The sequence below is a fragment of the Cygnus olor genome, chromosome 10, assembly GCF_009769625.2.
Source record: "Cygnus olor isolate bCygOlo1 chromosome 10, bCygOlo1.pri.v2, whole genome shotgun sequence".
In the NCBI taxonomy this organism is placed as follows: Eukaryota; Metazoa; Chordata; class Aves; order Anseriformes; family Anatidae; genus Cygnus; species Cygnus olor.
The window spans coordinates 10,116,140-10,137,848 of NC_049178.1; the positions used below are offsets into that span (position 1 = coordinate 10,116,140).

General features: G+C 66.1%; 1 protein-coding gene across 9 annotated transcripts in view; it reads left to right on the top strand.

Annotated features, from left to right (window-relative positions):
* Positions 1 to 8,840: 8,840 nt before the first annotated feature.
* COL7A1 (collagen type VII alpha 1 chain) overlaps positions 8,841 to 21,709 on the top strand; it is a 28,812-nt gene continuing 15,943 nt past the window's right edge. For 7 of the 9 annotated variants that reach the window (XM_040568817.1, XM_040568811.1, XM_040568812.1 and 4 more), the window contains exons 1-43: positions 9,954 to 10,083; positions 10,977 to 11,058; positions 11,323 to 11,503; positions 11,580 to 11,739; positions 11,820 to 11,913; positions 12,021 to 12,179; positions 12,347 to 12,510; positions 12,581 to 12,710; positions 12,843 to 12,962; positions 13,471 to 13,620; positions 14,268 to 14,387; positions 14,467 to 14,616; positions 14,717 to 14,833; positions 14,907 to 15,056; positions 15,238 to 15,366; positions 15,479 to 15,625; positions 15,741 to 15,866; positions 15,938 to 16,081; positions 16,165 to 16,290; positions 16,370 to 16,516; positions 16,595 to 16,723; positions 16,797 to 16,943; positions 17,090 to 17,209; positions 17,320 to 17,466; positions 17,545 to 17,681; positions 18,043 to 18,169; positions 18,247 to 18,390; positions 18,486 to 18,646; positions 18,742 to 18,783; positions 18,923 to 18,949; positions 19,054 to 19,098; positions 19,280 to 19,372; positions 19,607 to 19,678; positions 19,999 to 20,034; positions 20,108 to 20,161; positions 20,317 to 20,385; positions 20,468 to 20,581; positions 20,813 to 20,839; positions 20,989 to 21,042; positions 21,137 to 21,199; positions 21,290 to 21,349; positions 21,432 to 21,467; positions 21,616 to 21,660. In XM_040568817.1, the coding sequence (XP_040424751.1) occupies positions 10,986 to 11,058; positions 11,323 to 11,503; positions 11,580 to 11,739; positions 11,820 to 11,913; positions 12,021 to 12,179; positions 12,347 to 12,510; positions 12,581 to 12,710; positions 12,843 to 12,962; positions 13,471 to 13,620; positions 14,268 to 14,387; positions 14,467 to 14,616; positions 14,717 to 14,833; positions 14,907 to 15,056; positions 15,238 to 15,366; positions 15,479 to 15,625; positions 15,741 to 15,866; positions 15,938 to 16,081; positions 16,165 to 16,290; positions 16,370 to 16,516; positions 16,595 to 16,723; positions 16,797 to 16,943; positions 17,090 to 17,209; positions 17,320 to 17,466; positions 17,545 to 17,681; positions 18,043 to 18,169; positions 18,247 to 18,390; positions 18,486 to 18,646; positions 18,742 to 18,783; positions 18,923 to 18,949; positions 19,054 to 19,098; positions 19,280 to 19,372; positions 19,607 to 19,678; positions 19,999 to 20,034; positions 20,108 to 20,161; positions 20,317 to 20,385; positions 20,468 to 20,581; positions 20,813 to 20,839; positions 20,989 to 21,042; positions 21,137 to 21,199; positions 21,290 to 21,349; positions 21,432 to 21,467; positions 21,616 to 21,660 (4,536 nt within the window). In that variant the 5' untranslated portion in view covers positions 9,954 to 10,083; positions 10,977 to 10,985. Of the gene's footprint in view, positions 9,047 to 9,953; positions 10,084 to 10,976; positions 11,059 to 11,322; positions 11,504 to 11,579; positions 11,740 to 11,819; positions 11,914 to 12,020; positions 12,180 to 12,346; positions 12,511 to 12,580; positions 12,711 to 12,842; positions 12,963 to 13,470; positions 13,621 to 14,267; positions 14,388 to 14,466; positions 14,617 to 14,716; positions 14,834 to 14,906; positions 15,057 to 15,237; positions 15,367 to 15,478; positions 15,626 to 15,740; positions 15,867 to 15,937; positions 16,082 to 16,164; positions 16,291 to 16,369; positions 16,517 to 16,594; positions 16,724 to 16,796; positions 16,944 to 17,089; positions 17,210 to 17,319; positions 17,467 to 17,544; positions 17,682 to 18,042; positions 18,170 to 18,246; positions 18,391 to 18,485; positions 18,647 to 18,741; positions 18,784 to 18,922; positions 18,950 to 19,053; positions 19,099 to 19,279; positions 19,373 to 19,606; positions 19,679 to 19,998; positions 20,035 to 20,107; positions 20,162 to 20,316; positions 20,386 to 20,467; positions 20,582 to 20,812; positions 20,840 to 20,988; positions 21,043 to 21,136; positions 21,200 to 21,289; positions 21,350 to 21,431; positions 21,468 to 21,615; positions 21,661 to 21,709 lie in introns of those variants that run through there. The other 2 variants (XM_040568809.1, XM_040568813.1) reach the window with 2 other exon arrangements.

A 21,709-nucleotide genomic window follows, 5' to 3' on the forward strand; every position in this document is an offset into this window, starting at 1 on the left:
GCCTCAGCATTTCCTACAAGTTTTCTCTGCAGGTATCTTCTTGGTCGTTCTTGTATAATTCCCCAGCCCCTCCTGAACTACTTTGTACTGAGGAACAGATTCAGCCCCCTCTGCAACCGTCGCTTTCCAGAGCGCTTTGTTTCTGTGCAAAAAGGGGCAGGCTGCACAGGGCAATGTGCTCCCGGTGCTTCAGCGAGGACTAACACCCAGAGGACACACATCTGCAAGGGTGGCTGGGTTATGCAGCACCAGAAGGTATTTTTTTTAGATGCTCTTATCCGTGCAAAAATCTGAGGATCTAGGCTGATGTAGACTAGGAGCAGTGCCCTGGTGAGAAGCGTTGGGTGCTGTTGGGTGTCCGCTAGCTGCTGGGGGTTGCTGGCTGAGCAGTGCCGTGCCCTCGCGTTTGTTGGCATCTTCTGGCTGCAGCTCCCGTGGCACTTTGCCTTGCAGTGCCTGTTGTGTTTGGGTGCTGTGGAAGTCTGCGCTTCCAGAAACACGGGCGTCGCACCAACTTTAAGAAGCGCGAGGTTTGTGGTGCCACACAGGTGATATTTTCCTTGGTAAACAGCCTGTTCAAGCAGCCAGACCGGGGATCTAGGAGGTGAGGAGGGGAAACCCGTTCAGGAGTCTGGAGTATTAGTGCTTGGCAAAGTTACCCTCACGCTGAGCCTTAGTGAGGGGCTTGGGAAGCATAAACGGGAGTTTGTGCAGAGTCGTCAGGTATTTGGCAGCCGAGCCACTCAGTGCTGGAGGAAGCGAAGCTCTAATCTGGTTGGCAGGTCTCTTGCTGTTTGAGCTGTAGGTGTGTGGTTTTGTTCCTCCATCAGAGCAGCCTCGGTCCAAGGGAATCCAAACTGTGAAACGTCTGGCATGAAGGAAGTGTCTTACCTAAATGATTTTCCTGAACCTTGAAAAAGTGAGATCCTTTGCTGGAGCTCTCCCCTCCCCTTCCTGTGGTTGCCTCTGCCCAGCAAAGGGCAGTGGCAGTGCCAAAGGAAGGAGTTGGAACCATCCCTAGAACAGGGCAATTTCACTGAAACTGGAGATGGCCTGGGTGACCTAATAAATCTGTTTCCTGGCTGCCCAGACAATGCAGGATTGTTCAGCGGGGCTCTTTGACCAGTCTAGTTTTCAATGGCTTAAGTGTTTTATTTTGCTACTTCCCTTGGAAGGTTAGCTGGGATCCCATTAGGCTGCGCCGATAAACTTAGTTTGGTGTACAAATTGGCCTTTGCTCCCTCCCCTTTCGCACAGCGTTAACTGTCTCATCCTTTCTGTGTGAAGTTCCCTCTTTGAAGCTTACACCCTCTGCCTACCTCTAGGCAATCGTTTTCCCTCCCTGACACCTTGGCTCTCCCTCTCCTGGCTGGAGGAGAGGAAGCCTTGGAAAGGAGGATGCTGTGCGTTGCTGTGCACCCTCGTCCACGGCTCCGTAAAGCCACCTGCGCAGTACTTCAGCGACTTTCTACCACGCGGAGCTCTTCCAGGAGCATAAAATCCAGCAGGGAAAGCGGGGAGCACTCATTAGAGACTTGTGCTCGGGGTCTCCACAGGAAGAGCTCTCGATGCCCCCAGCACCGGGTTGCGGGGCCGGGGCAGATGCTCAGGGTGGGTCTGCCGGTGGAGCAGGCAGCCCCTTTGATATGTGAGCTGCTTGTTTGGGAGCCTGGTGCCTGCCAAGAGCCGGGCCGCAGCAGCCAATTGTCGGTAGTTGCCTCACCTGAACTAATTACCCCCACCCCCCCCACCTGGAAAGTACAGTTGATACTAATCATAGGTGCTGAGCCAAGCCTGTCCTCAGGGGACCAGGGAGCTGTGGAGAGGCTTTCACACAAACATGACTTGGAGCCATGCCTCCCGTCGGTGCCAGCGAGCTTCTGGGAGGAGAGCCCTCAGCCCTCCGGGCCTGGTTCCCTACCAGCTCTCCTGTTGGGGCCAGTGGAGAATCGCTGGGGGCGCAGTAGATGAGCGGGGTTTGCAGGACGGGGTAGAAGTGCGGCTCTGCTGGTGCTTTGCGTGGCCACATCCTCGTCCTGCTTGAACCCCTTGGTGCAGGGATGGAACCGAGGCTGCGACCGGGGATCTGTTCCCCAAAATATCCTCTGTATGATGTGTTTTGCTCAGAGGAAGGCTTAGTTTTCCTTATGAAGAAGTGTCACCACAGTGGGGCACAGGGTTACTGGTGTGAGAGTGGTGCCTGGCAGGCTCCCAGGCTTGGCCTGCCCGGGCCTCCTGCGCTTCTCCTTGCCCCTCTGTGCAGCGTGGGGCCTGTGCACGCCAGGAGGCAGCAGTATCTGGATGCGTATCCAGAAATCCAGTATGGAAAGGGCTCATCTAAAGCCTTAGTGCATTCATCACTCGGAAAAGAAGCGGACAAAGGGCCCATCCAGGCCTGACTGCCAGCGACAGCCGTCCCAGACGGGTATGAGGTTGAGTGGGGCACACTGATGGGACCGGTCCTCATTGTCTCGGCGCTTTCTTCCACAGCCTGTGTGGAAGGGGACGAGACTGAGCGCTGGGCATCCTCATTAAAAGCTGCCTTACCCGACACGCCACCCAAAGAGGATGAGTGGTTCTCACTTTTCCACGTTGTCTCCTTTCCCCTGCGTGTTTTCTGGATGTGCTGAATCACCCGCATGAGCCTCCTGCGTGCTCGCTGAGCCTCTTGCATGCTCCTGGATTATTTAGGGCTCCGTACACTATTCTGGCATGAGAATTACATAGCACAGACCACACAAGGACAGCAAAGGAAGTTGGATCGAATGCCACATGGCCTGATTTGAGCGAGGCTAATTGTGTAATTAAGACACTGGAACAGGAGCCCGAGCACTCGAGCGCTGATCCTGGTTTCTCCAGGAGCCTCCAGTGGGACGTGGAGCCTTTGGCTTGTCCGGGCACTGCTTTGTCCAGAGGGATGGCGACATTCAAAGCGTGATAGGCAAACGGAGCTGCTCTGGGTGCCCTGCCCTCAGCACGGCGATTCAGGTGGGCGATGTGTTTGTAATACAGTGCCAGTGCTGGGCACTATGTCCGGCTGAAGTGTTTGGAGCAGGCACTGGGATAAAGCTGTGAAGGAAATGTGCTGCCTACCCTTTATTTGCTACCTTTAGGTTAAGAGTGAATTGATACTTTTGGGGGGTTGGCTGGAGGGGGGTATTTTTTCCTGCATTATTTGAATAACGAAGATTCACCTAGGGAATTAACATCTGTGCTGCTTTGAGATTTAGGATTTGATGTATATTCAGCCTCAGAAAATTGACGTTCTGACCTCTGTGTACTACTTCACTGTGCACAGATTCATGTACACTAAAATTGTCACCTCTCCATCTAGATCGCGTAGCTCTTGAGTGCTACTCGTAGCCATCAAGATGTGGACTTTGATGAATCTTTTACCCATCAGGGCTGGAACAAGTTTCCAGGTGCAAGGAGCTGTGAGACAATGATTCCCCATGGACAGGGGAAGTACTGCCTGGCCTCCTCGGGGGAGGCTGGGGGAAGCGAAGGCCCAGCCTGAACGAGGGCTGGCACTGGGAGGGCAGCAGGGACGGAGCAGGAAAGCTGGCTGTGCCGTGGGGCGGAGAAGTGGCCAGGGACAGGCAGCAGCAACTCGGGGAACTGGAGCGGCAGGCAGAGCCCAGCAGCTGTGTCCTCACAGAGAGCTGCTGCCTCGGCTCGCCTGGCATGGAGGAGCACCTTGGCGTGCCAAGGAGACTTCCAGGAAGAGAAGGCGTGCTCCAGCCCCGTGCGTGTCCTGCGCCTGGGCTCCACGTGGCAGCTCTGCACTTCCACCCCCTGTCCCTGCGCCGGCTGCCGCGAGGCTGAAGGTCCCTCTGTGCCCAGCTGCGCTCCGCTGCGGCTCTCCTGCTTCCCCTGTTTACAGACCTTCCAGATGTGCCGCGCTTGGCCGGAGCCCCTGTGACATGGGAACACAAATATCTCCTGTCACTGCCTCGCACGCGCGGCTGTGGCTCCCAGGTGAACTTGGCTTGGTTTGCTGAGGAGGACGGGGGGGGGGCTGAGGGTCCCGGGCTGGTGGCTCCTGAAGCTGGTGGGGATCCAGGGGGCAGGATGGACAGGAGGAGGGACGCCGAGGTGCTGGAGGAAAGCTTTCTGCAACGAGCTGGAGCTCTGACAGCCCTGGGTTGTTCCTCTGGGGTCGACCTGCTTGGGTGCAGACCTTGTTCGTGTCCTCCGCAGGAGGGTGACGGAGCTGGCCACGGAGGTCCTTGCGTGAGCCGCGTGGCCGGCGGCCCCGTGCCATGCCGGTGACGCAGCCTCCTGCTCGCGGAGATGTGAAGTCATCTCGGATGGGTCCGCGCAGGGGAGGAGTTCCCATGGTGACAGACAGCGATTCGCCCCGGCGGGGCAGGGCGGATGTTTTGTCCTTTTTCTTCTTTTCTTCTGGAGTCGGGCACCCAGCCAAAGAGCCGAAGGAGCAATGGCACAGCCTCTCGGGGGAGAGCGCCGAGGACAAGTCTGGTCTCGTGAGCTGCACAGATCCCTCCGGAGAGCAGTCCCCCTGCGCCCGAGCGGCGGCCCCGCAGGCAGGGCTGCTCCCATTCCCGCAGCCCCCGTCCTCTGACCCCAGCAGGGCCGTGGCCAAACCTGCACCATCCTTCCCTCGGCTGCTGCGGGAAGCACGGCGTTTGCAGCAGATGGGCTTGCTGCTGGGGTCCAGTGCCGGTAACTGGTGTGACTGGTACGGGAAGGCACAACGGCACCGTGCAGGTAAAGGAGCTTGGTAGAAGCGCCTTCACCCAAGGCGTGCTTAGAGATGTCTCCTTCACAAAAGTCTCTGCCCTGGGCTCTCCAGCGGTGCGTGCCCCTTTCTGGGCCCCTCTCCACCCAAACATGTGCCAGTGCCTGCCCGCCAGGCTGTGGTGTCCCCCCTCACATCTCCCACCGGTGATGCTGCACGGGGGGGCCCTTGTGCAAGGAGCAGCCAAGCCCTGGGCAGAGCGGGACGGGGGCTCTTTTATGAGCATTGCCAGAAATCTGTATTTTAGAGGGGCGTGGGGTGTTGGTGCAGATTGTGAAACATTTTAATAGAGGCAGAGAGGAAGCGTTGAGCAACTACCCCATCCTCCCAGCACTTAGATCTGCATCCCAGACTGGAAAGCGGGGAAATTAGAGCAGGATTGTCCCAGAGGGAAGGAGATGCAGGAGAGCGGCGTTTGGACGAGCTCTTGTGTGTTTCCAGAGCATGTCCCCAGCAGTAAGCGCCTCAGGTCTCTGCTGTTGTTTGAAGGAAAGACAAACACTCAGAGCCACATAAAACCATGCAGCCCCCCCTCGAGGAGCTGCTGCTTGCTGCTCGGCTGGCAGCACCCGGGGCACAGCCGTTTTCCCACCACTCATCCCCCTGCCCAGCGAGCAGCCATGTGGCAGGGGTCTTCTCCTCCCTCCCAGGTCTGTGGGGTCCCACAGCCACCTTTGGGGCGGGGAAAGCTGTTTTCTGGGCCCTGATGGGGGGGAATATCTGGGCACCGGTTGCTCCCCGCTGCAGGGCTTGGAGGAGGAGGGATGGAGCAGCCACGGCCACGTGCTGCTGTAACAGGACACAGGGGTGCTGCAGGAGACCCAGCCTGGCTCCGTGCAGCCCGCAGCAGTGCCACCCTTCTGCCCTGTGTCCTGCTGCCGGTGACAGTGCCCTGGGGACCGTCGGCATGGGGCAGGGCGGTGCTGGCGTGCGCGGGAGCCTGGTGCCGGTGGGCACGGCCTGTCCCAGCCGCCCGGCGTGTCGAGTCACGCTCAGCGCATCGCGGCCGTGCTCCTGCATGCCCTGCGTGTGCTGGGGGCTGGCGGCTCGCCCCCCCACTCTCCTTCTCCTTCTGCAGGCAGCTGGGGGAAAAAAAATGCTCTGCTCTGCCAGCTCCATCACCGCGGATGGGTCCCCATGTCCCTTATCGTGCACAAAATCAACCCAGTGGGTGCTTGCAAGCACCCAGCAAGGGCTTGGCAGTCCCAGCTGTACTGAAGTGCCCCCAGGGCAGGCAATTTGCTGCTACGGAGAAGTCTGAGGTTTCATTCTGGGGCTGCACGTAGCGAGGTGTGCCAGGCTGGCTGGGGATGTGCACCCCACGGCACTGTCAGCCCGGGGAAAGGCAGCACCAGCTCCGTGCAGAGGCGCTGGGGGAGCTTTGCTGCACCCAGTCCCTGCGGTCCCCCCCTGCCCCACATCCCCATCCCTGTGAACAAGTCAGGTTACTTTGCAGAGCCCGCTCCCTGCTGCGGGTGGGGGCTGCGGGGCTGGGAGCGGAGGGGAGCAGCCTGTGCCCCAAGCTGGATTCCTCTGGGATGAACCAGGCTGCGTGGGTGGTCGCTCCCTGCAGCGTGGGCACGTCCCCTCTTGGGACGCTTCAGCCCCTGCCTGCTCCCACCCTCCCTGTGCCCCCCCAGGGTCTGAGCCCGCAGCCCCAGCAGCCTCTCCGGGCATCCCCACGGCTGCCGGCACCCCCCCCCGCCCCGAGACCCTTGCGGGAAGCAGCTGGTGACAGCCTGTGACACTGGGACCCTCCTGCCCCGTGTGGCAGCTGCCCCGCACACAGATGGTTGCCAGCGCCCACTGCTCTTGTCCCCACTGTCACCCTCCCTTCCCAGCACCCGTTGCAAAGCACCACTGGTGCTCAGCAGGGCCCTCGCGGGCTCCCATCGCTGCTTGGCTTCCCCTCCCTCGCTGTCCCAGAGGGCCAGCACAGCCCACGCCTCTGCGGTCAGCCCGACCGGGGCTGCTTTATCCCTCCTGACTCAGCCACGGGGGGGGGTCACATCCCCACGCTGTCACCGCTCCCTCCGTGAGCCCCGTCCACGTCGGCGGTGGGGGCTGGCCGTGGTCCAGCGCAGCTCCGTGAGAGGCTGGTGTGCGGCAGCATCTGGGCTGCAGCCTCCAGACACAACAGTTTATGGGCAGGGACAGGCGTCCCCTCTGCAGCAGCCCTGGGGAGCCCTGACACGGGCATACGGGGACCTAAACAGGGCCACTGCTCCATTGCCCTTCACCCACATCCCGGTGCTGCCCCCGGGGTGCCGATGACCCCACAAACGGGTGCATCCCTCATCCTGCAGCCGCCGGGCAGGGAGGGGGCTCTCCGTCTGCCACCTGAGCGGCAACACCGGGCAGGGTGCGCCGAGATGCCCCCTCGGGCATGGAAGAGCTGTGCCCCGGTTTGCTGGGGGGGCCGGTGCTGGGAGACATTCCTGGAGCGTGTCCCAACCAGCCCTGCCACGGGCGCCTTCCCCTGCGGCCCGGCCAGCTCCTCCTCCCCGTGCTGCTTCCCCGCTCGGCGCCAGCCCCCCGCTGCTCCCCAGCCCCGCAACCCCCGTGCCCCCTGCTCACGAAGCCCCCAGCACCCTGCTGGGGGGGCTGCAGCTCTCCCAGCCCCGTGCACCCAGCCTCGGCTACTGGTAGCCGAGCCCCGAGCAGCCACAGCCCCGGTTCAGCCTCGTCCTGGAGCCAAAAGCCCCAAATCCTGCAGCGTGTGAACACAGAGCCGTGGATGGGGTGGGCAGAGGGGCACTGCTGGCTCCGCACCCCGGGCCTGCACGGCCCCATCCAGCTGTGCCGCGTGAGTCACTAATCCTGGGGCTGAAACTTCACCTGGGGCTGCAGAAAAGAGATCTGCTCTCGTTTCCCACCACGCGGCGGTGAGGCTGCCTGCCTGGCATGCGCGGGGCAGGGCAGGCTCCGCTCCGGTGCTTTCCGTGTGTCTGCTCTCAGACTGGTGCCCGGCGGGCACGGGGCGGGCAGGGGCGAGGGGCTGGGATTAGGAATAGGGTTGGAATTAGGGTTAGAATTAGAATTGGAATTAGGGTGGGAATTTGGGTTAGAATTAGGGTTAGCCTTGCACGTTTTGATCAATGCAAGCGGAGGGGGATCCACGTGCTCCCCTTCGGGGCCAGCCCAGCTGGGAGATGGGGAACCCCGAGCGTGGGCTGCAGGAGCAAGCGCTGGCTGCAAGCCTGCGTGGTTTGGGAAAGGACCAGCAGCCTTCTAGGATGATCCCAGCGGGGCTGTGGGGCACAGGCCAGGCCGGGGGCTGTGGGGACAAAGGCTGGAAGGAGGCAGGGAGCAGAAAGCTGCGTGGGGCTGGTGGGTGCAGGGTGCAGGGGCTGCCTGCAGCAGGGTCTGGGGGGGGGGGGGGGAAGGGGCTCACGCACCCCTCGGCAGCCCGAGCAGCGTGAGTCACTCGCACCTGGTGCTGCCCCTCCGCAGAGGCAGATTCCTTCCCCAGCCCTGGTATGCGGGGAGCGCCGCCAGCCCCTTGTGTCGCAAGTAGGGACGCCCTGATTTTGGGGTCCCCTGCGTGTCCCCCTCCTGTGTTAACACACATGGGATGCTGCTGGTGAGTTGGTCCCCGTGCCAGCAGGGCTTGCTGGCCACCCTGCACTGGTGCCGGCCACGCTGCCGGGGTTGGGGCAGCCTCCGAGCATCACCCCTTGTGCCAGGGCAACCCCGAGCCGCCCGTGCCCGCTGCTCCGCCAGCGCCGGGCCCGGGGCCAGCTGCGGAGCCCTTGGCAGCCCCCTCGGCTCCCTGTTTAACGAAGCCCCTTGTCTAATTGGGACAGGCCGCCCTGCCTTCATTAAGCAAGCTCTGGCGGGAGGAGGGTTTGGGGATGGTCCTGACCTGGGGACACCGGACCTGCAGCTGGACCCACGGGCGTGGGCCAAGCAGGGGGAAACACATGGCCACGGTGGTCTTTAGAGCTGTTTGGCCAGGTTTTGGGGCCGGGGCTGGGGCCCAGCGAGGGGATGGCTGATGAAGAGGAGGGGATGCGCTGCTTGCTGCGCCTTTAAGAGGAGAGGGGGCATCGCCGCTCCTCCCCTGCTTGGGAACAGCCTGTGCCTGGGAAAGTTGCCTGCAGCCGGCCCTGGAGCATCCTCGCTGGGTGGCAGGTGGCCCTGTCCCGGGCCCCCAGCTGCGAGGCGGCCCCGGGGACCCCCTCGCCACCCGCAGGAAGATGCCCCTGGAGCTGCCCGCTGCCCCCCTGCAGTCAGAGGGGAGCCTCTGGGCCGCTGTCGCCAAGTGGGGCAGCGAGGGCACAGGTACGTGGGGCATTGGGGCCACGGGGAGGTTGCACGGGGCACGCTGGTGCCCGTCAGCCTGGGTAAGCCTGGGTAGGAACAGGCACCAACGGGAAGATGGGGTCCCACGAGGGGCATCCATCGGGGCAGGACCTGAGCCCAAACACTAATGCGTGGTCCTGAGGTGGGCAGGAGGTGAGGCTGGGGCACTGTGGGGTACCAGGGTCCCCCAGAGCCAGGTCCCCCAGCCTGCCCACCTTGCTGGGCATCCTCTCCCTTTGCCCCCTCCCACCAGCTGCAGATGCCCTGCTGGGGGTTCTCCAGCAGCTTTGGGGCAGCTCTCAGCCACCAGCATCCTCTGCCCTTCGCACCAGGAGATGTGGGGCAGGAGGGACCCCGCAGCTGGCTCCAGGGCGGGCGTTTGAGCCCCCTGGGATGACCACGGGCTGTGGCACAGATCTCCTGTGACTGGTAAGGTCCTGGCCAAGGCCCTTCCAGGAGGGCTGTGCCCAGGCTGCTACAACCCTGCCCTCTGCCAGGGTGCTTCCCGGGGCCGGTGCCCCCCAGCAGCTGTCCCACAGCTGTCCCCACCACCCTGGGACCAGCCGGGATGGAGATGCTGGGAGGAAACGGCTTTGAGCCCCTCCAGCTCCGCACCGGGGCTGCTGAAACCCAGAAATAAACCTTCGGGGGGGGCTCACCCCTCCCGGCCCCGCTGCGGGGGGGTCGGGCGCGGCGGCGGGGGCCTGTTCCCATTGCTCCTTCCCCGATCCCAGGGCGTTTTGGGGTGGAAAACGAGAAAAAAAGCCGCCTTCCTCCCCATATCCCCCTGCGCCCCCGCCCTCCCAAGGGAGCGGGTGGGAAAAGCCCTTTTTTTGGGGGGTAGGCGGGACGGGGCGGGGGCCGTGGCTCTTCCTCCGTTCCCCACCCCCCGGCGGCGGCACCGAGCTCCGGGCCGCCCCGATTAAAGGGGGCGGGAGCGCCGGGGGCCGCCTGCGCTCGGCTCGGCTCGGCTCGGCTCGGCACGGAGCGGCTCGGCACGGCGCCCCCGGGAGGAGGTGGGGGCTCGCAGCCCGCAGGCTGGGTGCTGAGCGGGGGGGGGGGGCACCGGGGGGGTGCTGGGGGTGGCCGCGGAGGACGGGCTCTGCCTCCCGCTGCCGGGGTTCCCAGGCTGGCCCCGCGGAGAGGTGCGCGGGGGGCTTGGGCATCCGAGGGTCCTCGCCTTCCTCGTGCCTCCTGCGCTCGGACGGGTCGCGGTGGTGTCCCACGGGGCCAGGCTGGGTGCTGTGCCCTGGTACGGGGTCGGTGCTGTGCACCCCAACACCCCTAACATCTCCATGCCCAGCTGGGAGCGCAGGAAGCAGCGGGGTGTGGGTGCTCGTGGGCACCCCACGTCCCAGCACTGCCATTCCTGGGGTCGAGCACCCTGCTTGTGCCACCCCGCTGCAGGCAGGGTGCGGGGTGCCGGCGGGCAGGAGCAGCGGGGCGAGCAGCACCGAGGCACGGCGAGGCTGGGAAGGCACGCGGGAGGAGGCAGCGGGACGGGCCTGTGGAGGCAAGAGCCCGAGCGCACCCTGTACCCTGCCTGGCAGCCTCCCGCCTGGTCTGGGCACCATCCTGCTGGTCCTGGGCACCGGGCAGCGAGCGGAGCCCCGGCCGGGCCCAGATGGGTGGCACGGGGAAGGCTGGAGCGGGGCCAGGCACTGGGCATGCACGTGGCTGTGCGCTCCCACGCGGGGCTGCTCCCTAACGTGGTTTTTCCCTGTGGATCAGCTTTCCCATCCACTGCCTGCTCATCCTGCCCGCATCCTGCAGCAGGCAGCTCTGCAGCTCTCCATGTTTGTCATTTATTGCATTTTACTTTTTATTGCTTCTGCCCCACCCGCCCAGCACCACCGTGCCCAGAGGCGCAGGGCAGCGGCAGCAGCACCCTGTCCCCGCCGTCCCGCAGGCTCCCACGATGAGCGGCCGGCTCCTGCTCCTCGCCGTGCTCCTGGGCCCCCCGGCTGTCGTGGCGCAGAAGAGGAGCCAAGGTGGGTGCTGAGCACCGGGCACTGCTGCGGGGTCTGCCCAGGCTGCAGGGGGGTGAGAGGGGCCCGGCTTCTCCTCCCCGAGGGCTCTGCAGCACCCCAAGACCTTGAGCTTGGGCATGGGGTGTGGAAGGGGCACCGGTGTGACAAGAGAACAGGGAGAGGGGACAGCTCTGGAGGTCCCGTGCCGTGGGGTACCCAGGGTGCCAGCCCCGCTCCAGCCGTGCAGAGGGGGCAGGTGCCCTGAGCACCGGTGCTGTCCCGCAGTGGTGTGCGAGGACGTGCTGGAGGCCGACATCGCCTTCCTGGTGGACGGCTCGTCCAGCATCGGCAGGAACAACTTCCGCGCCGTCCGCGCCTTCATGGAGGACCTGGTGGCACCCTTCGTGCACGCCGTGGGCGAGAAGGCGGTGCGCTTCGCCGTGGTGCAGTACAGCGACGAGCCGCGGTGAGCCATTTAGGACAAGGTGTGGGGCTGGGGGACCACAGGGCTGGGGGGTGACCTGTCCCCCTCTGCCCCCCAGGGTGGAATTCACCTTCTCCCAGCACGCCAACGGCACGGGTGTCCGGAGGGCCATCCAGCAGCTGAGCTACAAGGGTGGCAACACACGGACCGGTGCTGGCCTTCGCTACATCTCTGACAACTTCTTCGGTCCCACGCATGTCCGGCCCGGAGTCCCAAAGGTACACGGGGGGGCATTTGGGATGCCCCAGGGGGTGCACGGGCCTGGGCTGAGTCTCATGGCTCTCCCCTGGCCCTCCAGATCTGCATCCTCATCACGGACGGCAAGTCCCAGGATGATGCTGAGCAGTCGGCCGTGAAGCTGAAGAGCCAGGGCATCAAGGTCTTCGCCGTGGGTGAGCGAGTCCCCAGCATGCCAGCTGCTGCCCTGACCACGGGGTGAGGGGGGCTCCCAGTGGGGGCTGGGGTTTCCGCCCTCACCCGCTGCTCCCGACCCCCCCAGGGATCAAGAACGCCGACGAGAAGGAGCTGGTCCGTGTGGCCTCGGTACCCACCGACTTCTTCTTCTACTACGTCGGCGACTTCAAGCTGCTGGGCACGCTGGTGCCGCTGATGACGCGCCGGGTGTGCACGAGCTCCGGGGGCACCCTGCGCACCCTGGGTACGGGACCCCCCGCGTCCTCCTCCGTTTGGGATGGGGCTGCTGGCAGAGCTCGCTACCGCTCTGAGTGCAGCTGCCGTGGTGCTGCAATAAAACCCTCACCCCCATCCCTTGTGGGTCGGTCCCCCCTGGGGACCTCGGCCCCCCCGGGGACTTGTCCCCCACAGACGGACCAGGCCACGCTGGCCCCTCCAACCTGGAGATCCTGGAGCGAGGCCCTGACCTTCTGCGCATCCGCTGGACCCCGGCCAGCGGCCCCGTCACCGGCTACAGGGTGCAGCACGTCCCGCTGACGGGGCTGGGGCAGCCCGTCGTGGCCGAGAGGCAGGAGGTGAGCCCCGCGCCGGCTTGGGGTCCCCAGGGTCCCCTGCCTGGCTTGGGGTGACTCTGCCCCTGCCCAGGTGAGCCTGGGCCCCCGGGAGACCAGCGCTGTGCTGCGGGGGCTGCGCGTGGGGACGGAGTACCTGGTCACCGTCATCGCCCAGTACGCCAACAGCGTCGGCGAGTCAGTTTCGGGCCGGGCGCGCACCCGTGAGTACCCCTTAATTCCCCTGGGTACCCGTGGGTACCCCTGAGCGCCCACCGGGAGGCACGGTGGGGCCCAGGCAGGTGCTGGGTGCCTGCAGTCCATGGGGGCTCATCCCCGTCCCCGCGTGTCCCCAGAGAGCCGTGCTGGCGTGCTGGATTTCCGCGTGGTGGAGTCCGGAGCGTCCTTCCTGCGCCTGGCCTGGCAGCCCGGCCCCGAGCCGCCGCAGGGCTACGTCCTCAGCTACACCGTGCAAGGTGAGGGGACAGGTCCCCCCCAGGAGGGGACGGTGCCACCCGGACCCCCTTGGGTGAGCGGCTGGGGCGCGTGCCAGGACTGCGGCGAGCACACGGGCGTGCACACGCGTGTGTTCGGGCGGTGCTCGTGCCCCAGCTGCGGGGCGTGTGGGATCGCAGGCGCACAGGGGCTGGGTGGGGGCTCCCGCACCCCGAAGCTCCAGGCAGGACCCTCACCCCCAAGGGCTTGGGGCATGCATCTGGGTGCTCGCGACCCACGGGCACACGTGGGGGGCGGGCGGTGGACCCCCACCCCGGCCGTGCCGCTGCACCTGGCGGGCCCTCCCTGCCCCCGGGTGCTGCAGTGCCCGTGCCTGGCCCCCATCCCAGCCTCGCCCCGTGCTCCCCACCCCTGGCACTGCCTGGCATCCCTGGGGCGAGGAGCCGGCCCGCAGACACCCCTTCCCTGCCGGGCCCGACACGGGCCGTGTCCCTGCCCCTGCCCGGACCCCTCTGTGTCCCCCTGCAGGAGCAGCCCAGGGCGAGGAGAGGAGCCTGGGGGCCGGCGCACTGTCAGCCACCCTCAGCAACCTGCGCCCCGACACCGAGTACGTGGTGACGCTGCGGGCACGCCACGCGCAGCAGCCCGCGGCCACGGCCACCCTCACTGCGCGGACACGTAAGCACCGTGCACCCGTCCCCAGGCAAGGCAGTGGCAGGGGGCAGCGGGGACAGCTCCTCAGGTCACCTCGGGGGCCTCTGGGGATGGATAGGGCTCCTCTCTGGCCTGTTGCTGCCTCAGTGGTGAGGGGTGAGCACGGCTGGTGGCTGCGGGGTGGTGCTCTGAGCCCCTTCAGCTCCTGGCGCACCCCTTCAGCTCCTTCGCAGCTTTCTGGAGGTGTCTCCACAGGAGCTTTGCCCCAAGTGACATAAAAATGGGGATGAAAACCCCCATAGTTTCTTGTTTAATTCATGTCCTGAGCTTTCTGGGAAGAAACCGCAGTTTCCACAAGGGAAGAGGGTGGTGAAAGCATCTCCGGGCAGGGCTGGGGATGAGGCCCTGGGGAAACACCTTTTGAAAGCCTCCAGCTTTGGCAACCCAACCCCTTCAGCCGCCCCAGCCAGCCTTAACCCGCAGAAAGCATTCCAGGCCCTAAAAGCAAGGCGCTGGGGGCCCGGCACCGCCTGCTTGGGAGGGGAGCTCTGCGGGGTGGTGCGGCACCTGGGGGCGCAGCGCTCTGCGCTGCCCCAAACCAGGCAGTTTTGCGAGGAAAGTGGTGCTCGGTGGCACCACCCGCGGGTACGACGGCCGCATCCTGCCCGCAGAGCGCCTGGCGGCCGTGCAGCACGTGGCCGTGCACAACGTGTCGGCGCAGAGCATGCTGCTGGCCTGGCAGCCCGTCACTGGTGCCACCGGCTACCGCCTCTCCTGGGCTGCCCTCACAGGTAGGTGCTGGCCCCAACCCCAGTGTCCCCGAGGGAGGGAGGGGGACAGGTGGTGGCACCGGCGCTCCTCCTCCTCCAGCAGGGCAGGACCGGCGCAAGGTGGAGCTGGACGCCAGGCAGACGTCGCACGTGCTGGGGGGGCTGCAGCCCGGTACGGACTACGTGGTGACGGTAGCCCCGCTCTTCGGGCAGCTGGAGGGGCCCGCGGCCTCCGTCCGGCAGAGAACAGGTACGTGGTGTGCTCGGCCCCTGCTCGCCGCTGGCTTCTGGCTCGTCCTGGGGCAGGGACAAAGGGACAAGGTGACACAGCCCACCGGGTCTGTTTGCAGAGGCTAGTGTGGAGCAGACGCTGCGGACCAACATCCTGGGCCCCACGGCCATCCAGGTGCTCTGGGTCGCCCTCCGCGAGGCCCGCGGCTACCGCCTGGAGTGGAAGAGAGCCACAGGTTGGGCTCAGGGCGCCCGGTCCCCGATGTGACCTGGGGCTGGCAGCCCACGGTGACACTGCCATCCCCGCAGGACTGGAGCCCCCCAGGACGGTGTCGCTGCCCAGCAGCATCAGCAGCTACCAGCTGACGGGGCTGCAGCCGGGCACTGAGTACCGCATCACCCTCTACACGCTCTACGATGGCGGGGAGGTGGCCACCCCTGTCACCACCTTCCAGACGGGTGAGTGGCCCTGGGGCTGTCCCCAGCCTCGTTAGCAGCGCCCTGGGACTGAGATATCACTTGTGGCATGCTCAACCTGGGACCAGAGCCACACGACTCCCATCTCACCGGTCCCAGCCCGGGGCCGAGGACAGGGTGACAGCAATGCCACCTGGCTCCAGCTCACCGTGTCCCCTTGCAGGCGTGGAGGTGCCCGTGGGCGCCGTGACGGACCTGCGGCTCCTCGAGGACATGGGCAGGAGAGTACGGCTGGGCTGGACCGGTGTCCCCGGCGCCACTGAGTACAAAGTGACGGTGCGCAACGCCCAGGGTGAGCTGGCGGGATGGGGATGGGGGGGCACTGCTGGGGGGCACCGCTGGGGTGACAGCACTGGGGACCTTGGCCGGTGCTGAGGCTCCTGCGGCCGCCCTGCTCCCGGCAGATGGCACGGAGAGGACGAGGCGTGTCCCAGGCGGCCAGACGGTGCTGGAGCTGGGTGACCTCCGGGAAGGTGTCACCTACCTGGTGCGTGTCTCAGCCCTCGTGGGTGGCCGGGAGGGCGGCGCCGACACGCTCAACATCCGTGTCAGTAAGTCCACGCTGCCTGCTCCCCCCGGTGTGCTGTCCCCATTGAGCACCAGGGTGGCCATGGGGCCCTTGGGGGTGTCCCCGTGCTGATGCCCTGGTGCCATCGGGTGCTGCAGAGTACCCGGCAGTGGGCAGCATCTCCGAGCTGCGGGTGGTGGAGGCCAGTCCCAGCCAGCTGCAGGTCACCTGGAGGGGGCTGCCGGGTGCCGGGGGCTACCGGCTGACGTGGCGGGCCAGTGACGGTGAGTGTGGGGGCTGTGGGGTGGGGTGGTGATGCTGTGGGAGCCCTCCCCACCCTGGCTGTCTCTCCTAGGCCAGGAGCAATCCCGCTTCCTCCCTGCCGACCCCACCACCTTCACCATCGAGGGGCTGCGAGCTGGGACCGTCTATGCCATCGGTGTCTCTGCCACCGTCGATGGCCGTGAGGGTCCCCCTGTCACCACCACGGGGCGGACAGGTGAGGCAGCCCCTTACTTGCTGATGCCAGCTGTGCCATTTGCCGTGGGCATAAGTGACAGTGGCCTTCCCCTTGTCACACAGCGCCCGAGCAGGTGGGGACAGTGTCCCGGCTGGAGGTGCAGTCGTCCAGGAGCAACGTTGCCCGTGTCACCTGGGTCGGCGTGCCGGGAGCCACCGCGTACCGCGTGGTGTGGAGCCGCAGGGACGGTACCGTGGGACGGAGACAGGGGATGGGGACAGGCTCCGATGGTGGCAGCATCTGGGGCTGACTCGTGGTCCTCGGCAGGGGGCTCGGAGAGCAGCCAGCGGGTTCCCGGCCACATCAGCTCCTTCGACATCCCCGACCTGGAGGGAGGCGTCTCCTACACCGTGAAGGTCACGGCGCTCGTTGGCAACCGGGAGGGCAATCCCGTCTCCATCATCGTCACCACCCGTGAGCTCCGGGGGACGGGGACAGCACTCTGGCGGGGTGCGCTAAACCCTGCCCTAATGCCTGCCCCTCTCCCTGCAGCAGAGGCAGCCCCGGTGCCCACCATCAGCGGATTCCAGGTGACGGAGGCCTCGGAGCAGCGCCTGCGCCTGGCCTGGGTGCCGGTGGCCGGCAGCACTGGGTACCGCCTGGCCTGGCGCCCAGCTGAGGGTAAGTGCGGCATTGTCCCCGTCCTGCATGGCCACGCCGTCCCCCGGCCCCTCATCTGTCTGTCCCCATGCAGGAGGGCCCCAGCGCAGCCAGCAGCTCCCGGCTGCGTCCAGCTCCTACGAACTGGGGGGGCTGGAGCCCGGTCGGCGCTACCATGTCAGCATCACCAGCCTGGTGGGCGGCCGGGAGAGCTCGCCCGTCACCGTCACTGCCGTCACCGGTAAGGGGCTGCGTGGGGCCGAGGGAGCATCACCCCTCCGCCACGGGGACCCAGTCTCAGGATGGAGAAGGGTGGTGGGTGGGAGGTCGGGAGAGGGATGGGGGCTACCCCATGGGGCCGGGACACCCCATTCTCCCCCTCGGCAGCTGCCCCCAGCCGTGTCACCAGCCTGCGGGTGACCGACGTGCGGAGAGACTCCGTAACGCTCGCCTGGACTCCCGCCCCTAGTGCCTCTGGGTACGTCCTGTCCTGGAGCCCTCCTGCAGGTGAGGCAGGCACGTGGCTTGGGGGGGAGGCTTGCTGTCCCCGGGGGGGGCTTGCTGTCCCCAGGGGGGGCTTGCTGCCCCCATCCCGGCTGACTCTCCATGGGTGGCAGCCGGTGGCGAGGCACAGCGGGCACTGCCGGGCACCGCCAGCTCCCAGCAGGTCTCCGGGCTGCGCCTGGGCCAGCGCTACACCTTCACCATCCGCCCGCTCCTCGGCAGCGTGCCGGGGGCTGAGACCTCCGTCAGCGAGCGCCCAGGTACCGCCGGGTGCCAGGGGACGATGAGGGGCGGTGATGGCCCTGTGCTGGTGGCTGCCTCACCCCTTCCTCTGGCAGTCTGCAGGGACGCCCGAGGTGACATCGTCTTCCTGGTGCATGGCACCCGTGACAGCTCCTCTGGCGCCGACACCGTGCGCAGCCTCCTCTCCAACACCATCACTGCCCTGGGACGCCTGGGCCCCGATGGCACCCAGGTACGGGGCTGCCGTGGTGGTGGGGGGCGGTGGTGCCACCCCTGTCCCTTTTGGTACTGAAAGGGGGCTTATAAAAAAGGTGGAGAGCGGCTATTTCCTTGGGCAGATAATGATAGGACAAGGGGGAATGGTTTTAACCAGGAGTTTAGATGTTAGGAGGAAATTCTTCGCTCAGAGGGTAGCGAGGCACCGGCACAGAGGAGCTGGGGGTGCCCCATCCCTGGAGGTGCCCCAGGCCAGGCTGGATGGGGCTGGGGGCAGCCTGGGCTGGTGGGAGGTGCCGTGCCCATGGCAGGGGCTTGGAGCCGGGGGGTCTTTAGGGTCCCAACCTGAGCCGTTCTGTGGTTCCCACACCCCGCAGGTGGGCCTGGCCACGTACAGCTACCGCAGCCTGCCCTGGCTGCTCCTCAACCGCTCCAGCGACCTGCCCGCCGTGCTGGAGCAGATCCGCACCATGCGCTACGAAGAGCCCAGCGGCAATGCCATCGGTGAGGGGACGAGCTGGGGCCGGGGAAGCGGCCCGCGAGACCTCGTTAACACCCCCTCATCCTTTTTCCCTTCCCAGGAGCAGCCATCACCTTCGCCAGGACCTACCTGCTGAGCCCCAGCGCGGGGCGCCGGCCCGGCGTGCCGGCGGTGCTGGTGGTCCTGGCCGACGGCCCCTCTGGGGACGATGCCATCGCTGCGGCCAGGGACATCAAGGCTGCGGGTGAGGGGGGACGGGGTCCCTGCAGGATGGGATCCCCACGGGTTGGGGACCCCCCGGGTGCTGCAGCTCAGGTGCTGAGGGTGCTGCCGGCGCAGGGGTGCGGGTGCTGGCGGTGGGCTTGGAGGGGGCAGACCGGGAGCAGCTGCGGCGCATGGTGACGGCCGAGGACCCGCGCTTCGTCTTCCCCAACCGTGGCGCGCTGCAGGAGCTGGAGGGAGAGCTCACCGACGACCTCTGCACTATCATCTCCACCAGGGTGAGGGGCCGGGCCGCCTGGGGGGAGCAGCCCCCATGGGGAGGGTATAGGGCTTTTCCTCCCCAGGTTGACGTGTCCTCCCCTTGTCTCACCAGCCGGAGCCGGAGCCAAAGCCCTGCGCCATGCAGTGCCCCAAGGTGAGCGTCCCTGTGCTGTGGGGGCTGAGCGGGCACCGGGGACTCCTTGTCGTGCCCACGGCATTGGCACAGTGTGGGGCTGAGCGTGGGGCTGGCAGAGGGGTGCAGCCCCTCACCCCTTTACTCTGTCCCCTTGCAGGGCGATAAAGGGGACCCTGGTGAGGCGGTAAGTGTTTTGGGGTACCCCCTGCAGCTGGCAGGGCTTTATGCCCCTAAATCCTGCTCATGACAGCCCACAGAGGACGCTGATCTCTGGCCTTGTCTCCACAGGGGCCACAAGGGCGTACAGGGCAGCCGGGCCCTCCCGGAGAGCCGGTAATGTCCTGCTTGGGGGTGCAGGGGGAGGTGGGGGACATCACAGCCCCCATGTCCCCCACGTCCTGCCGGCGGGTGGGCGCCGGGGCAGGGATCGACACAGCCCTTGCCACAGCAGTGGAGGGGACAAGTGTCCCTTGGCCACCACCTGCCACCAAGCCTGTCCTCTCTGCTGTCCCAGGGCCGCCACGGGCTGCCTGGCCCCCCAGGACCTGTAGGACCACGGGGTCCACCAGGAGAGAGTGTCGAGCAGCCAGGAAAGAAGGGGGACAGAGTGAGTAGCCCCCTACCCGCACTGCCTGGGGTCCTCAGGCACAGGGACCTGGCCCCCAGGGGCCTCTTTCTGTCCCTTCATCCTCTCCCCCAAAATTCATCTGGTGAGGAGGGAGCTGGGGGGAGCCCCACTGCTCCATCACACCCCTGCTCGGTGTGCAGAGGGAAGGTGGCACTGGGGCCAGCGCTGCTGGGGACACCTGTGGCACTGCTGTGACACTTCTCTCTCCTGCAGGGATTCCCTGGAGCTGATGGGGGGCCAGGAAGCCCCGGCCGTCCCGGGAACCCTGGGTCCCCCGGGCAGCCGGTGAGTGTGGGTGTCCCCATGGGTGTCCCCGTGGGTGAGCTGGCACCGATCCAGCCCCGACTGATGGCTCTGCCCATCACCCAGCCTCCCCTGCTTGCTCCAAGCTCTCTGCTCACCCCTTCCTGGCACCAGGGGGTCTCCTTGGCTGGTGGGGTCACCGCTGTCCCCAGTGCGTGTCCCCCAGGCCAGGAGTACTGGGCAGGTACTGACCGTCCTGCCTTGTCTGGAGCCCCCATCCCCATCCCCATCCCATCCCACCCCATCCCCTCTCCCCATCCCGGCAGGGATGTGCTTTCACCTCCTGAGCTGTTGTTTTCCAGGGCACCCAAGGCGTCCCTGGCCCCCGGGGGGATCCTGTGAGTATGGCCCCATCCTCCCCAACCCCGCGCCCCCCTCGAACCCCTGCTCACTCCCACCTTTTATCCCCAGGGGCCACGGGGACTGACGGGGCTTCCTGGCCTGAAGGGGGAAAAAGGCGAGCCGGTAGGTGAGGGGCACGGGGCTGTGGGGGGACATCTCACCACCTGCACCTCCTTGGGCTTGGTGCTGGGGAGACCCCAGGTTGTCCTGCCCCAGGGACGTGGTGGGATCCATGGGGACGCTGATTTATTTTATTTTATATTTTTCCCCTCATTCAGGGAGAGCCCAGGGTGATTGTGGATGGAGGACAGGGTCTGCCCGGACGGAAAGGGGAGCCGGGCACGCCGGTATAGATGGGGGTGTGGATGCTGGGGGGTTTCCACCCGCACCCCGTGCCCCCCCAGCTGATGGAACATCTCTCTCCTCCAGGGCAACCCTGGCCCCCCCGGCAGCCCTGGCCCCCGGGGTCCCTTTGGAGATCCAGGCCCTCTGGGTCCCACGGGGCCCATGGGGCCACCGGGACCTCCGGGAGACTTTGTAAAGGTACGTGCCCCCAGTGCTGCATGGGGACAGAGGGACAGCCAGCAGCTTGAAGCTGCTCCCCTAATGTGATGCTCCTGGTGCTGCGCGGCTCCTTCCTTGCCGTGTTTGCTCTCTGTGCCCCCCTCCATCATCCATACCCCTTGTGAGCCGTTGCCCCATCATATGGGGGGGGGGGGTGAGGCATGAGGAGAGCCCAGACCCACCCTTACCCTCTTGCTTTTACCCTTGCAGGGGGAGAAAGGTGACCGAGGGGAGAGGGTAAGTGGCTCCACGTGCCCCTGGCTCCTCAGCCCCCCTCGATGCCTCAATGGGGGTGAAGATGTCCCAGGGCACTTCAGCCTCCCTGGGAGGGGCTGAGCTGTGGGGCTGTCATGCCAGGCTCACCAAGCTCACCCCTGTCTCTGCAGGGCCCCCCCGGACTTGTGGATGGGGCAGCGCCCCGAGGGGAGCCAGGCCCCCCGGTGAGTCCGGCCCCTGGGTCAGCGAAGGGGAGTGGGGCCGTGGGCAGCCGGATTCCCCCAGGGGCTGAGCTGTCCCCTCGCTGCTCTCTTGTAGGGTCTGCCTGGGGACCCCGGTCCTCGGGGACCTGCCGGCACCCCTGGACCCAAGGGCGAGAAGGTAAGAGGGTGGTGGGCCCCCCCCCCCGGCTCTGCGGCGCGGACACACGTCCCCATCTCACGGTGTGCTGCCGGCTTTCCTGCCCCCCAGGGTGATGGTGAGGACGGTTTGCCAGGGCCACCCGGCCGCCCAGGGGACCCAGGGGACCGGGTGAGTGTCCCAGGACAAAGGAAGGTGGGAGGTGACATCCTTCCCCCACGGGAGGTGACATCTTCTCTGCCCTCCTCTGCAGGGCCCACGGGGACTGCCCGGGGAGCAGGGCAGGAAGGTGAGTGGTGCGAGGCCGAAGGGTGCTCCTGCGGTGCACCCGCATCCCCCAGCCCCTCTGGGGGGAGAAAAGGGGCCCGGGGGCTGTGTGGGGACCCGTGCCACCCCCTGCGGGTCCTGCCAGCCCCCAACCCCATCTTCTGTGCCAGGGAGACCGCGGGGCGCCAGGCGAGCTGGGAGAGACGGGCGAGAAGGTGAGGTGGGGACGGGGGCTGCCTGCTTTGGTGACCTCTGGGGTCCCCG